Source organism: Hetaerina americana, unplaced genomic scaffold, assembly GCF_022747635.1.
Source record: "Hetaerina americana unplaced genomic scaffold, ioHetAmer1.1.p SCAF_10, whole genome shotgun sequence".
NCBI classification, from domain to species: Eukaryota; Metazoa; Arthropoda; class Insecta; order Odonata; family Calopterygidae; genus Hetaerina; species Hetaerina americana.
Window position 1 is genome coordinate 55,843,112 of NW_027286070.1, and position 16,420 is coordinate 55,859,531.

The following is a 16,420-nucleotide window of genomic DNA, read 5'->3' on the forward strand; positions in this document are numbered from 1 at the left end:
TCACAATTCCAACATAATTAGGGACAGCCAGAGTGACGTTGTGGCCTGAGAGGGAGTGGGGTATGACTGTACATAGGTATATAAGCCTTCTTTCTCTTCATTTTCCAGGGACTCATGTACTCATATCAATTTGCACTCCCTGGAACTAATTGAAAACAACATTGGTACTCATAAGTATGAGAAGCAGTGGCTTAACCTTAAATTTGTGCATTTGTAATATAGATTAGTAAACGATAACACAAAACATGAAGTTTTCCTGTGATACATGCATCTAGGCAACACACATAATTAAGAAAATGCCAAAGGGCAGAAGAAAAATTTAAGACCAAGAGGGGAAGATATTTTGGAGGAAGTTTTGACTTATGCACCTTGTAAAAGGAAAAATTATGATGGAGAGAGTAAAACTCTTTAGTGTCTATCTTGGAGGTTTATATATTTTGGCCAGTGGAAGAATAATTTGAAAAAGCAGCCGAGAACACAAAACCATGATGAAATCACCACATTACCTGTTGAGCTGTAACAAGGAAAGGGGAATGGAAAAACAATGCATATGTATGTAAAATAGACCATTAAGAGGGAACCAGCATACTCATTAGCTTGAAGATGGATCAAAAGAATTACCCATACAGAATCAATCAATATCAAAACCTATTCCTGCAATAGTTATTTGCTTATATAGGGGCTTTATATTTAATTTTTATACAGTGTATTTACTCTTTAATCGGTCATACTACTTGAGGAAATAAAAAGAGTAGCCGAGTAGTTCTGGGCCCCGAAATGTGACATGAGCAATCAGAGGGGTAGTTAAAATCAAATAATAATAGAGATACAGCAGAATGGAACATGGCAACCAGAGTGAAACCAGTTTTTGCAATATTTTCTTAAAAGATAGTACTACTGTTGAATGTCAGTTTTATACTCATTAACATTTTATTTGTCAGTTTCAATTCTATTTCATTTAAAATTTCCATTTATGTCACTGAGCAAATAATTTTCTTATCACATCAGTATATTCCTTGTTGTCCATCTTTTTGCTTAATTATTACTATAATCTATTACAGCAACAGTTTTTATATTTTTCCATTTAATTATTCATTTACTATTTTATAACAAAGTGCTCAACTGGCAGTGGATGAAGCCAAACAACAGAGTGTATTAAATTTGCCAGAAAATAGTAGTGATGACGAAAATGGAGCGTTTGGCAGTACTGATGATGACAATGCAGATGGTGAAGCCAGTCCATTGAAGCATGATTCCAACAACAGAGAAAAGCACAGATGACATGATATGATAATAGATATTGCAAGCTCATTTTTTTATTGCAAAATATTGTGTGGGCAAAAGTAAAATAATGCCAGGGAAATGGCTATGACTGAAATGTTCAACTTGGGAAGATGCCTTTATGGACCTGTGGGCGATTCTTGAGGGGAGGCCAATATTTTAGAACTGTGGACTTTTTTCCAGATGGCGTATATGAAACTATGAATATAAGAATATGATCAGCTCAGGATTTTTTGGGACAACCACAATGCAACAGAGATGTTGGTTCAATTGAAGGATCTATTAGGATTTTTGTACATTAGAAAAGTGTATAAATCAAACAAAAAATAGCCAAACTATGAAAATCAAGTTGAACATTAATTGAATATTTAAAGCTCTCAATTACTTTTAACAGATTTAAGTTTCTATCACAAGTACTGCCGTTTGAAAATACTCAAGATAGAAATGAAAGGAAGATTAAATAAATTTACCCATACCAGAGACATGTTCAATGGCATTGTAAGTTATTGCCACAGTAATTACAGCTTGAATGATATACCCTGACACACAAAATATCGCTGCTTGACAATTTTTTCCTTTCTCTTTCATCTGTTTAAAACCCTCCTACTATCTAGTGCATATATAATGTATAGCTCGAGACATCTAATTAATTTTATATATTGTGGATTGATGAACATTTTATGATTAAGAGAATTCAACTTCACAATTAGTTGCACTGAAAGTAGCCAAGGCTTAAATTTTTTCCATACATAATGGTCTCTAACTTTATGTTTTAAGATATTAGAATATTTACACTGATAACTTTTTCAACTAATAAATATACAAAAAACGATAAATATTTATTCATATACAACGAAATGATAACATACCATTTACATTACAGTAAACGATTACATACCATTACTAAAAAAGAAAGAAAGACTCGTACTTTTCCACAGATTTTATTATACGGTACCGTATAATAAAATCTGTAGAAAAGTACGAGTCTTTCTTTCTTTTTTAGTAATGGATATTAAATACTTCCACGAAGTGAAGCCTGAAACAATAGAATAGATTACATACCATTTACTGTAGTTCGTGGTGCCATGTAATACTAACACAACAAAGTTACTTGTATTTTAAATCTATCTAAAAATAATCAAGAGCTCTCTTGAAGAGAAAAAATCTATATGGTATATTATTCTAGTGGTTAGAAATATGTTATAATTTTAGGGAGTGAGAAAAAACCATTCATTGACCCTGAAAGATATCAGATTCATTTGGGTTGAAAGCCTACATAATGGTTGTTAACAAAGATAAAAGTATACATGTTGCAGAAAAGTATGAAACATATAAAACCTAGATCAACAATTGGAATAAGAAGAATATATAACAATAATTACATCAGACAAACAAAATTAAAACAAACACAGAACAACTGTATTATAAAATATTAATGTATTTACCTGCTGGGGAAACGGCTTGTAGATTGGGTCCATTGGCACCAGTCATAGCTGCCAATGTTACAAGATTTTGCATGCTCATTGGATTTACATCTGGAAGAGTAAAAGCATTTGCTACTGCAAAGGGAAGAGTAAAGGCCATTAAAAGGCCAAATCAGAATAAATGACAAGAAAATCACCAACATAAAAAAGCCATATACAAATGTACAACATAAAACTATGAATCACATACAGTGCATGCTACAAATATATAAAATTCAGGTGAGGGTCAAAAAAGACATTTAGTTTACATTACAAAAGCACTACCAACAATTTTTATTCCTCCCCCACCTGCAATAGGCCAACACCCAAAATAAAAAGCTAAAAAACATCAATTTGTTAAATAAATACAATCTTACGTGTGCTACAGAAAACTGTGAATGTATATTGCATTTGTTAAATGTTTCCGCATTGTACTTAAAAGAATAATGAAAATATAGATAAAAAGACTGAACACATTCAAGCAAGGGTTACTCACTTGGGTTGCCCACTGAAAGATTTGCTAGTGTTGCTAATCCCTGGAGATTGGCAGTACTGATGTCATTTCCAGAATTCCCAGTGGATCCTGTTAAATTTAACCCCGTTGCATTTTGCAGAGCAGCCAAGTTTTGTAAACCTGAAACAAATTGTTAAAAACACCATGAACATTTTCATTTATATCTTAAGCCATCAACCATATCATTTTCACATAAAATGATTATTTATGGTAATATTTCATCTCTAAGAATGACTCAGATGCCACCAAAAAAATGCACCATTATTTTACTTCACTGTGTCAAATGGAGAATAAAAGTCCCTGGTATTGCAAAATAAGAAATAGGAAAATAAAACTAATATTTTATTTTCCTTCATTCCAAAGGTCTAGCAAAAGCACAAAACTATTAAGTTATAATTCATCTTAGAAGCTCTTTTGTAAAGGTGTTCATCTAATATGTTCTTGGAGTTATGTTAAGCTCAGGACTATCTCAATTTATTCATAAAATGTTGACAGAAGATAGGGAGGGCAGTTTGTGGATAGAGCATTATTTTGAGTTTTGCATGGTTACGGCATTTCTACAATAAAAAGAGCGGGAGTTTCCCACATCAGAATTCTGGTTATGCACCCATCCGTGCAACAGGAGCTCACATATCCTCAAAGCTGATTTTGTGTAACTGAACTTCGGGGAGAAAATGCATTGAAGGCAAACTATAAAAGATACGTACTCACATTGATCTAATAATAATTTTTCTTGTTTACTTGAATACAGAAATAATTCTATAACTAGCATTATGCTTGTTTAAAAATCATTAGTAATTTGCAAAAACTAAAAATAAATGAACACTGCAAAATTTGAGATTCTTCTTATCAAATATATTATGTCTTAGATATTTACACTTATAATTTAGTAAGATTGCATTGCTTTACAAGATTAAAGAGAATTAAGGAAAGGTAATGCAAAAGATAACATTGTTTAACCCAGTGACTTGAGTACTTTAATGAAATAAAAAGAACAACAAATGAATATGCATCACAACTTACTTTAATTAATTTTCCTAGAACAACATATTGCCTCTAACACATTTTTTCTTTCCATTTGATGATCCTTGCGAGAATAATTATGATTATACATTATAAAATAAAGCAAACAATAATTGATTTTAGCTAGCTCACACAAACTGTCTAAATATCCAAACAATTTTGCATGAAACTTCAACACCAGAAAAAAGGGGAAGAAAGAGAAAGAGACCAATTGATATTTTGATTGCAGTCCTGGGAAACCGAGAAAGTAATTCCTATTCAGTGTCAGAAGTGTCAAAAAAGCACTATGAAGTTATTTAATAGTAACTATTCTCAATTGTTATCCCCTGGTTTATTAAAGCATCAGGGAGATAATGCTGAATTATCCTATTCTCAAGGAGTCTAGAAAATAAAAATTTCAGGGGAATTTTATTTTATGTTCAAATTAAAGCTATGCTTAGTGCAATTCAAATTAAGCTCGATTATTTTGGAAGGTTTTTTATGGATTTCATAAAAGTAAAGAATAATAATAAAATTTAATGAAAACTGAGACAAATTTACCTAAGTTACTAATCCAACATTTCAGTTAAAATATAAAACTCCCTTACTTGTATTGCTGGCCACACCCTGTGAAGCAGCAGCTGCCTGCAGCTGCTGTACAGACAGTCCTCCCATTCCCATCAACTGCTGCATACTACTTAATGAGGAAAGACTATTTTGCCCACTATTCTGCATCTGCTGGAGTAACTGCAATGATGAGGGAAGGCAATTCTGAGGATTGCCCTATTTGAAATGGATCAAGACACATGATTTTTAGCCACACCAAATTCAATGTGGCAATGATGACAAAAGAAAGTATGTTAACACATTGTATGATAAATTTACCAAAAAACATTTTCACTTTGATGATAAAAAACTGAATGATTCAAATTTTTATGACTATCAAGTATTTTAGAACTATTACATCAACTGTAGATGATGATTCACAGCCATGAAAGCTACTCTTCCATGAGGTAGTCCCTTCAGACAGTATTTTACTTCAGAAGATAAATAAAGTTTTACTCATAAGAGAAACATAAATTGTGTTGTTTTGACATAAATATTTATAACTGAGTATGCTCATTTTTACATGTTTCAACTTTAATCATGTCAATTTTTTTCATCATTAGTTTGGTTTTAGACACTTCTTCAATGACATGCAATATTTTCTTTTGACATTTTGATAGACGTTACCCATCCTGTAATCCACCAGAAAAAAGTAATGAATTTAGCTGCTTAGCCAATAAGAGGGGAAAAATAGGTTCTAAGGAGGTTGAGTTATTTATAGTATATAAATTTTCACCTATCAAAAGATAATAACGAATGCATTGGAATTTTTTGCATGAAGGTCCCACATTCTTATAGGAATATGAATCATTTCTTATTATGGAATTTGTGGAGCACTACTTTACAAAATAATATTCTGGATAGCATTGAATCAAATAACTCTTGAGTTTTAGTTTGATGGTAGGTAACCCAGAACCAAATTCCGGCAATCTAAGATCAACTTATGAATATGGTATTTTTAAATACTTAAAATGGAATATCCTATTAGAAATACAGTTACCACTACGTACTATATAGATGAAACCATATGTATTTAACAATTACCCTGCAAAGAAGATGAGACAGGAAGGATACATGTGACAGAGATGAAACTAATCAAAATCTGTCAACTATCTAAAATCTGGAAATCAAAAATGGCCTTCCTGTATGATTATTCAAATACAAGTTTTCACAGGTGCAGTATATACTTAAAGGCAGAAAGATGTAAAATATTTGGAGTAATCAGTCTTACAGTGAATATATTGAAGATTGGTATAGTAAGAATAACCTACCAGAGAATGGAGGTGAAAGCAGAACAGTACATAAGTGAGGACAAATTTAAATTTAGAAGAAGTAGAAGCTATTCTTGCTCAGACTTATCATAAAGAAGAGAATACAGAAAGGTCAACCAACCTATTATATGAGACCTTAGTATATGATCCCTCTGTATGAAGCAAATGGTAACTATGACCATATGTACTCTAATAAGAGCATGGCTGGGATTGACTCTTCCCTTTATATGATTCTTACATTGAATTCCTTCATCAGAGGAAGGTTTAAGACACCATTACTGGAATATGATGCCGCAAAAAGGAAGATGGATGCAGTACGCATCATAATCATGGCAAATAAGGCTTTCTATCTGTAGCAAACACTATTAAAATCCAAGATAATTAGCTTAGGCCAGGAGGCTAGTCATTCAATCTTATATTTGAAGTCTACTTTTTATGAATGGTGGATGGTGGACAATAGGAACAATGAAGAAGATAGGAGGTGATTGGAATATGGTGCCACAGTAGAATGATGGAAATAAAAGAGTAACAAAGTACTTAGAAGATTGGATGAAGAAGAGCCTATAGTAGACAAAAGAAGAAGAGGGGGAACAAGTTCGACATACCTAAAGGCAAGGCAGCTTACTGAAGGCCATAACTTAAAGAAACATGGAGTGGAAAAATAACAGAAAGGCCAATGATATTATAATGGAAGCAAATAATGGAAGATGTTGACCTAAAATGCTACAAGGGAACAAAGAGATTGAAAGAGAAGAGGGCAGATTGGAAAGCTGCACGAAATTAATCTTCACACAACCCAGGATAATAAATGAAAGTGACCCTTGTTTAGCATGCTGATGTGCTTTCGCGAATATTATTTCATTATATTTGAGGTGATTATTTCTCAAAAGTGCTGCTTTTTTACTTTATTCTTGATTGCAAGAAACTGCTGTACATATATTACACCTCCTATTGAGAATGCATTAGAAAAAACATATTTTCTTCCATCACTGACAAGTGCCAGATGAGGTTTGACATGTACGCTGCTTTCAGTTCAGTGTGTTGCAAGTGAAATAAGGGATTACAGGTGAGTGGCAGATGGTGTGTTATGATATATTGCAGCAATGTAGAGCAACTGTAAGTTTACTCCAAATTTCCTTAAGATATCCGGTCAATCTAATAATCAAATTCATTTCATTTCCCACACCATTTTCCAATAGATATGCACTCATGTGTGTTGAATCATTTACTTATATTTCACTAGGAGAAAAAAAATCCTGTTGAGTTCCTACCTCACTGAAAAGACTAGTATGGATAAGGGTTGATATGAATCCCACTCAAATGAGAATATGATTTAATGCTGAAAGCAGATCTTTATGAAATTAGCAAACAAAGATTTTCATGCTACTCAAAGAACCAAATATTGGAATTTCATTAACGTGATACAAAAATGATTACTGTTTTTTATAGACAGCAGAGAAAAATATTTCAACTAATCCCACAAAAATGTTCAGCTCATAGCTTGGAGATGGATATTTTACTCACTAACCAGATTTTACATTTTAAACCTTAAGACAAAAATGCTACTTGCCCCAGATTAATTAAAAATAAAAAGCCAACTATTACGAAATAAAATCAAGATTCCCAAGGATGGTGGTATCTATCCTCCTTCCAACTCACCGACAAATACTGTGGCCCCACATTAACACCAGCCAAATTCCACAGATTGGCTTGCATCTGTTGCAGTCTTTTCTGATCTTTCTCCTTTTGCGTGTCAGCAAACTTCACCACTAAGGGTGAGGAACAACCCTACAAGAGAAAGCGATCACCATTGAGATATGACAACTTTATAAAATGTATTAGAGTATCTCTATCCTTAAATTATAGCCCTAAAAACTCTAACAAAATAAATTACCAAATGAATAAACAGCTTACTCTTTCTATCTGAAATAATGAGCATCTTTACATGAATATCAGACACTTGGTCCTAATGGTTTGATTATGGTTCATGTATTCTTACAGAGAAAACTTCATGGTTTATAAGTATGCTATATGAAAGAGGTATTATAATTTGATATCAATGCTTGAGTTTAACTAAATAATTGACAAAAAAGAATAAAGTTTTCATACTCAATAATTTAAGTACTGTTAATTGGAAAAAAATATTCCAAAGTTAAGAAATCCATTAAGTCAAATAAACAATTTGATGAATATTAAACTTGAACTACGTATGATTGAGAAAAGGAAATTTGCAAAAATAACTCCTCTTCTCATATATAACTATTCCTCTCTTTTATCATGAAATTTCTGACATAACAACATTCAATCAATTATTCATAATAACCCCTCATTTGTTACAATTTTTATGATAGTATTAATCATCCAACTACAAACAGTTGTGTTTAATATTGTATCCTTGTCCTGGGTTTGAATATCTTAACATCCATTAAATAATTAAAATTACTTTAAACTTTCATGTGAATTGTATACCTATCTAATGCAATCTTTATAAATCATCAAGACTAAGTACACAGGATAACTACAATGGTTCGTTTTGATTATGAAAAAAGTATCATTGCATGGAAATTTTAGTATCCCATTAAGTAGTACATTAAACTATAACTATTACATTACTTTTACTTTGTGGGACAGTATATTTGCCATTATAAAATTTTTTTATCACCTTAAACTTAATTAGATAACACAAGTTGAAGTCCGAATTACTGAAAGTTTGATCCATTTAAACCATTCCAACAGATTTCCTTGCGCGCTATGATCGATAAAATTTCTAAGATGTTATATTTTCTAATTGTTTTTAGGTAGTCCCATTTTTCTCTGTAATTTATTATTTCATGCAATCCTCTTAATTTTTCTGAACATAAGTGACAGTACAGGCCTGTATATTGAGTCACTAATTTTTCACAAGAGGCAATCCACTGATTAGCAGTTAGATTTAACCTGTTCTTCTGCTACTCATAAACAATATTAAGGATTTCAGTAACAACAAACAATGCTCCTCCTACACTATAGTCTTTTCTAACTCAAGATGGTTGATAGCATTGTATTTACCAAAAGCTAAATACCCAATATATTCCTAATTGATTAAGTAGTATGCTTCTTCAAAAATTGCTATTAAGACCTTACTGACATTGAAATTTGGGAAGTTTCAAATAGATATATAAAAATTCAGCTGTCAAAATTTGTCCATAAAATAAAACTTTAAATTATCTCAAAGCAAATTTTTGAAATAATGGAAAACAGTTGGCAATCTTAAAATATTCAATTAATTGTTAACTAAATTTAATATTACTTATAACAACCAGGATATTATCTAATATATTTATAGAGGACTTCTATTGTCAAATTCTTGGGAATTCGGTGTAATAATTTGTATAGTCAAATTAAATTGAAAATACAGCTTTATAAGCCTATTAACAAGTTTTGGGATCCACCCTAATATTTTTTCGAAAAAACTAATGCATTCATGTAACCAAAAGAGAAATGAAAAAAGCAACACAAATCACCCCATTGTACAGCCAAATAAATATCAAATTATTCATCGATTCACGCCTACTTGACAGCTCAAAATTTGTTTCCATGATCTAAGGCAAATAAAAAATATTTCTTAACCAGTAAACATAGCACACATGATTTATGCAATTTGTTACACAGGTTTAGTATAGAATATCATTGCATGTAGAGTAAGCAATGAAATATAGCAAACGGAATACAAACAGGTTGTACAAAAGGAACTTTTAAGAAAGCATTTGTTATAGAAACATGACATATTTCTGAGAAGCACAAATATAAATACATAACGTCATAACAAATAAAGCAACCAAAGAGTTTCTGGTACCCAGCACAGAATCATTGCACTAGTATATAGCATTAGCTATTACTGGCACAATTTTTACAAAGAGACAGTCTATAAGTACAATAAAATAAGGTGGTAGATCCAGAGTGACAAAAGGTTTTAATTGTACAAGGAAAGTGACATACAGAGGGGAAAAAATGACAACTACTAACTGAAACTGTGGAATGGCAGTGCATTGATGGAAGAAACTTTCCATTACTTTCTAGACATAATCAATTACCATATGAAAAATAAAGATGATAGGATAGTGAATAGTGATTTGATTAGTTATTATGAGACAAGAGCATATTCCGCATTAGGCGACACTTTCTTATAGTGCTGCAAATACCCAGGAATAGAAATAGTGGCATACATTCTTATTCTCTAGAAAATATTAAGTTATAACACCAGAATAATTAACACTAGCATAAGAGTAAATATAATTATCAACACTCATTCAAGTTCAAAGGCATTAATTACCCATTATGTTGCCAAAATATACCATAACCACTTACTTCCATAGTCTTGGAATGGTGCATTCCCTTGATAGCACTGATGGCACATTGCTTGGAAGAGTAAGTAACAAAGGCACAGCCTGGACCAAAGAAAAAGAGAAAGGGTTCAAAATTTAATTCAAGTAGTTGCACCTCCTATCCTCGCCAAATACTGGAAATGTCAACCTCTCTTCTCTCAATACTTAACTAATTTAAAGTTAAAAACCCAGGAAAAAGAGTGCAAGCAAATTCAATGCTAACCTGACTCATGAAAAACTATCAATTTTGCAGTTATCTTTTAAAATATAAAAATGGAATGAATTTAACTACATAATGCTGATTCAAAGTAATAGGAAAAGTTAGTGCAATAATAGGAAGTTCAAAATTAAGACATCAGAATTTCACAACAACAGTTCGGATCCCAGTGATTTAGCATTTAAATATGTTTGATAGCTGTAAGCCACTTTTACCCACACATAAGGCAACTTTAAACTGGCTATTTCCAGGACTGAGTGTCATGGGAAAAAGTTTATCATTCAATTACCAATAGGAGAGGGGAGTACATGAATAGTTATTTATGAAAACTAACAAGAATATATGTGTGCATGTGTGCGTGTGTGTGTGTGTATATATATATATATATATATATATATATATATATATATATATATATATATATATATATATATATATATATATATATATATACACATACATACATATATATATATACGTATACATATATATATATATATATATATATATATATATATATATATATATATATATATATATATATATATATATATGTATACATATATATATATACATATATATATACGTATACATATATATATATACATATATATATACGTATACATATATATATATATATATATATATATATATATATATATATATATATATATGTATACATATATATATATACATATATATATACGTATACATATATACACATATATATATATATATACATATATATATACGTATACATATATATATATATATATATATATATATATATATATATATATATATATATATACATATATATATATATATATATACATATATATATACACACATATATATATATACATATATATATATACATATATATATATATATATATACATATATATATATATATGTATATATATGTATATATACATATTATATATATATACATACATATATATATATATATATATATATATATATATATACATACACACACACACACACACACAACTGAACTGCATTAATATCTTTATAACCCATAGCGGTAGCACTGAGTATTCGGTGAATATTTTTTATTTATAACTGAGCATTTTAAATTTTTTCCACCCATATTCATAGTTGTGGGTTGCAAAAAATATTGTTTTGGATAAATGATATGACATCTTGATGAGATATGGCATATTAATGCAGTTCAAGTTGATTATTGCCAGCAGGTGCTACAATCCGCACCAATTACATACCTATATGCAATATGATATTGCAAAGAGATTTTATCAACGGTAAAAATCGATTATTTGGTCAAAAACCAGCAAAATATTAACATAGTGAATTCAAACTGAAAAAATCTATTTTTAAATCATACTTAGGTATGGTGATTTGAAAATTTACAGGCAATGACGAGCAATGAGTGCTAATAAGGTGTCTAATCCTACTTAACTGAACCCTAAAAATTTAAAAGGAAAAAAATGCTTAGAACGTTTTTAGAATGTGAGGTAAGAAAAACTAGCCTAAAGGAGTTAGAAAAAACTACTTATTAAAGAAGTAAGCAGCTAAATAAACTGCGCAAACATGCATCATGACGTGAATATACATTATTATTAATTGGGGTTGAAAAAACATATTTCTCAACCAGAGAAAAATTTTAGGTCAGCACAGAGCACCACCCAATTAACTGCCTGTTTGGTCATTTAAAAACACCAAATGAGTTATGGCAGTAGGGCAAGTAGATGCTAAGTTCAGATTTGAGGCACTATTAAAAAATCTCAATAAATGAAAGAAATACTTGAAAATTAAACCTTCAAGCACTGAAGACATTGCCTAATTCGCATAGCCATACAACACACTGCTGTTCATTTACCCTATACTTCCATTGAGAATGTTCCAAAATACAAGTGCATTTGAATATCTAAAATAACTTTTGGGCAATGAAACCAAGGACTTCCATAAAATATGTACTCCAGTACCTTGTCTGGTGAATACATTTCAGGGTAGCAAATTCACACAATTCAAACAAAAAATTGTTACAATTTTTCATAGAGTTTCATTTCAATTATTCATGAGGTAAAATTGAAAAATAAGTTTTCTACCTATGACTTATACAGTGAAATATCTTAAAACTTGAATCAGTAAAATAGTTTTTAGTGTGGGGACTGAAAAAGTTACCACAATTAGGTTAATGGAAAAGACAGGTAACCAGCCTGTTATATGTAGTACATTGGTGTCAATATGAATCACCTTTGAAAAATAAAGGAGAAATTTTAGATACCTGGCTTTGATTTCCAGGCATGGAAAAACTCCAAATCTTACTCCTAACGGCAATGAAACAGAGAGGCAACACGATGTTTCTTACATTATCATTTTTTATTCTCTGTGTGAACTGGCACTGGTGAAATCCTAGCGTTTTTTCCAGCTATCTCATCATAAAAAATTCTTGAATTTTTCTCCAAAAATATATAACTGTTTTACAATTTGAACATGTTAGTGACATTGCTACTTGGACTTTAAATTATATTCTTGTGGAGTAATGCAAACAATTTTAAACATACTATTTAATATTATAAAATACATAGCAGCCAAATAATGTATTTAGGAATATATGCAAGGCCTTTAATTGCAAAAAATAAGGAAATAAAGCATTGCAATTTTAGAAAATACAAGAAGAGTAAATAGATAAAGTATCAGATTATTTAAATTGGAATAAAAATTAATTAATGCCCTATAAACAATAGATATTGATCGAAATTTATGACATTAACATGTTATAGAATATTCATTAGCTTTTCCATTACATAATTACACATTTTTGCTGTTAACTGAATTTTATAAATTGATTCATTAGTTTTCAGATTCTTGCTTTTGTATAATTAGCTAAGCTCTAATTAATATTATATTGAAAATCTGATATATTTTTTAAAATAAGAACTATAAACTTTCACTTTCCATCACAAAATATCTAAACCATTTGGATAACAATGAAATGATGCATGATATCTTCTGCATAGCGAAATTTGCAAAAATGAATGGAATGATGGTAAGGATGGGTAATTAAAAGAAACTCTGCATGATTACATCAGTAATATAAGGTAACTAACACCTTAGGAAATTCGTTAGAACTGATGAAAAGATATTCAAGCTCTCCACTCAAAGATATACCTTTTCAGACATTCAGAAATGAAATATATGGCTCTCACACTTAGTTCAAATGAAATTCTCTATAGAGAATCTATTTAGTACTACAGAAGCTAGCATAACAAATTTAAGTGGTCTTTCTGGCTCTCTTAATGAAATTTTGAATCACATTCTATGTGATCAGTTCACAGAGAGCTAAACGGCTATTGACTGCAATACGATCTACATATCGACTTATTAGTAGAGTTAATAAGAAAACTAACACCACTTTGAAGTGATGGAACATGGGCTGATCAGGGACAGGCTCTCTGTAAGGGCTTATTCCAGCTTTCATATCATATCTACACTGGATCTGACAAGTGGGGTAAAAACTATTCACATATATTGTTTGGATTCTGGCCGGGGCTGCCAGTTAATATTTTGAATGACAATTTCCTTGTGCACTATAAATATTTGCAAATGAATGTAACAACCATCTTATCTGAATCAATATCATCAATTCAGCATAACTTTTTTCATTACATTATAACAACCTTCAGGTTCAACATACAAATGCATATGAAAAATAAAAAATGTATTGTGTTAACGTATTGATATTTGTTATAATTTTGTATAATTTATAAATTTGTATGAATTTGAAATACTTTGTTAATATTAGTATTGAAAAAGCAATGTAATGCTCATTCCATTCAGGAGAATCCGAGAAGTAAAAAAGGGCCTAGAAAAATTTTCTTAAACTATAGCCTATTGGATAGGCACTTGGTCGGCCATTGTGTGATAAAACTAAAAAAAATATTTTCAGCAAAATATTAACATCAGTAATTAATTAACTAAGAGACCTTGACATGAGATTTTGCACATGCATATTCAGTTCAACATCTGTTTCAGGCATTTAAATTTTTAAGATTAACCATTGAAATTTCAGCAATCACCATGTAACTTTATAATTATGTTCACCATATATAATTATACAGTTGAAAATTCTGAAGAGACAAAGAAAGTAATTATTATCAAGAGAATGACTTAAATATACTGGGAGAAATACTACTGGCCTCTCATCTATTGCATAAAAAATTTATCAACCGAAAATATATTTTTTTTGTAAACTGAAATAAAAACAGGCCAGGTGAATACTGAAGAGATTATTAAACTAGAAACCTCAGGACAAACTTAACTAACCAGAAAATTTGCGGGCAATTGCTGGTAGATTATAAATATGTACATGGATTTTTATAATTAAAAAAAACAAACAAATATTTTCATTGAAAATATTAGGTGGTGTTGAATTGACATCTTCATCAGTGATTACTATAACCAAACAAGATGCAAAGGGTGCCAATCAGTAAAAAAACCATGTGAGGCAACATTGGAGGTTGTCATAAAAATATTAAAATATGGATAAAAAATTGGTTATATTCTATAATGAATTAATCTTAATCAGCAGAGATTGGATGTTTATCGAGGATTTATCTATTGATATACAAATCTGCTACGTTACTAGGATGAATATCAAAATTAAAAGAAACTATGAGAAAAATTAAACTTTTAGAAATTTCTTGCTCAGGCTAGTTGGGAGTTCCCAGCTGAGTCCTAATTGATGCACTTTCCTAAGAGCCAACTATAAAACCTAGCAAAATTAATTTAATTGAATAATCAAAATGTTGTAGCCCTTTTTCAAATGGTTATAATGTTGATCACTACCCTTCCAAACATGTACACTATATTTAAAACAATGGCACATCACATTTATAAATATCATCAATTAAGAGAAGGTAAAAAGGTCACACTTTCATTCCCAACAATATTAAGAAATATTTAATGGCAAACATAACAAATGAAAAACAAAAGACACCTAAATTTTAAACCAATTAAGGTGATATTTATGATTAAGTAAATCATCACTAGAGTAATTATTATCGATAAGACACCCAAAAGTCATGGCAGAGGCAGATTATTTCTGATATGTGTTATTTGCCCCCAATGGAAAGATAATGGATCTGGACCCTTAAGTGCCACCCAGCTGATCCATTAGACCTCGGCCTGGAAGCAAAATGTCCCCGGCCAACTATATTATAAATATTTAAGCTGATTTATTTTTTAATTATTTAAGCTAGATATACATAAAAAATATATAGTTTTCTCTAACCAACATGCATGCATAGAGTTCATAATAATTTTAGTCAAAGTACTAAAACTAATGCACAGATAATTTGAAATTTCTTTGCAAAAGTGGCTTGCCATTCTAGAGATGTGCTACACTATATTGGCATATTCTAAAAAAGTACGAGGGTCATCCGGAAAGTAGTACCCGTTCGTGTCGCATGAAGTGCTGACGACGCGAGTAGCCGCTGGACGAGGTCAGATAGCTTCAGTGGCTTGTCTGCCTTCTCTGAGCCAAGTTGCGTGACGCTAGCATTGCCTGTGTTGTTTCTGTGATTGTTTACAATGTTTAAAAAAATTGAGAACGCCGCCAGTTGTGAAGTGAGGGCAGTGATTAAATTCCTCAATGCAAGAAACGTTCGCCCATGTGATATTCATCGCCAATTAAAGGAGGTGTATGGAGACAA

The 16,420-nt window shown here is 30.8% G+C and overlaps 1 protein-coding gene across 14 annotated transcripts in view; it reads right to left on the minus strand.

Moving 5' to 3' along the window:
- Window positions 1-16,420, minus strand: part of LOC139700149 (CUGBP Elav-like family member 1) — a 1,070,669-nt gene that overhangs the window by 35,377 nt on the left and 1,018,872 nt on the right. For 9 of the 14 annotated variants that reach the window (XM_071598714.1, XM_071598710.1, XM_071598709.1 and 6 more), the window contains 5 exons: window positions 10,485-10,564; window positions 7,797-7,925; window positions 4,869-5,043; window positions 3,241-3,378; window positions 2,727-2,840 (listed from right to left, as the gene is read on the minus strand). In XM_071598714.1, coding sequence (XP_071454815.1) covers window positions 2,727-2,840; window positions 3,241-3,378; window positions 4,869-5,043; window positions 7,797-7,925; window positions 10,485-10,564 — 636 coding nt within the window. The remainder of the gene's footprint in view (window positions 1-2,726; window positions 2,841-3,240; window positions 3,379-4,868; window positions 5,044-7,796; window positions 7,926-10,484; window positions 10,565-16,420) is intronic. The other 5 variants (XM_071598713.1, XM_071598712.1, XM_071598711.1 and 2 more) reach the window with 3 other exon arrangements.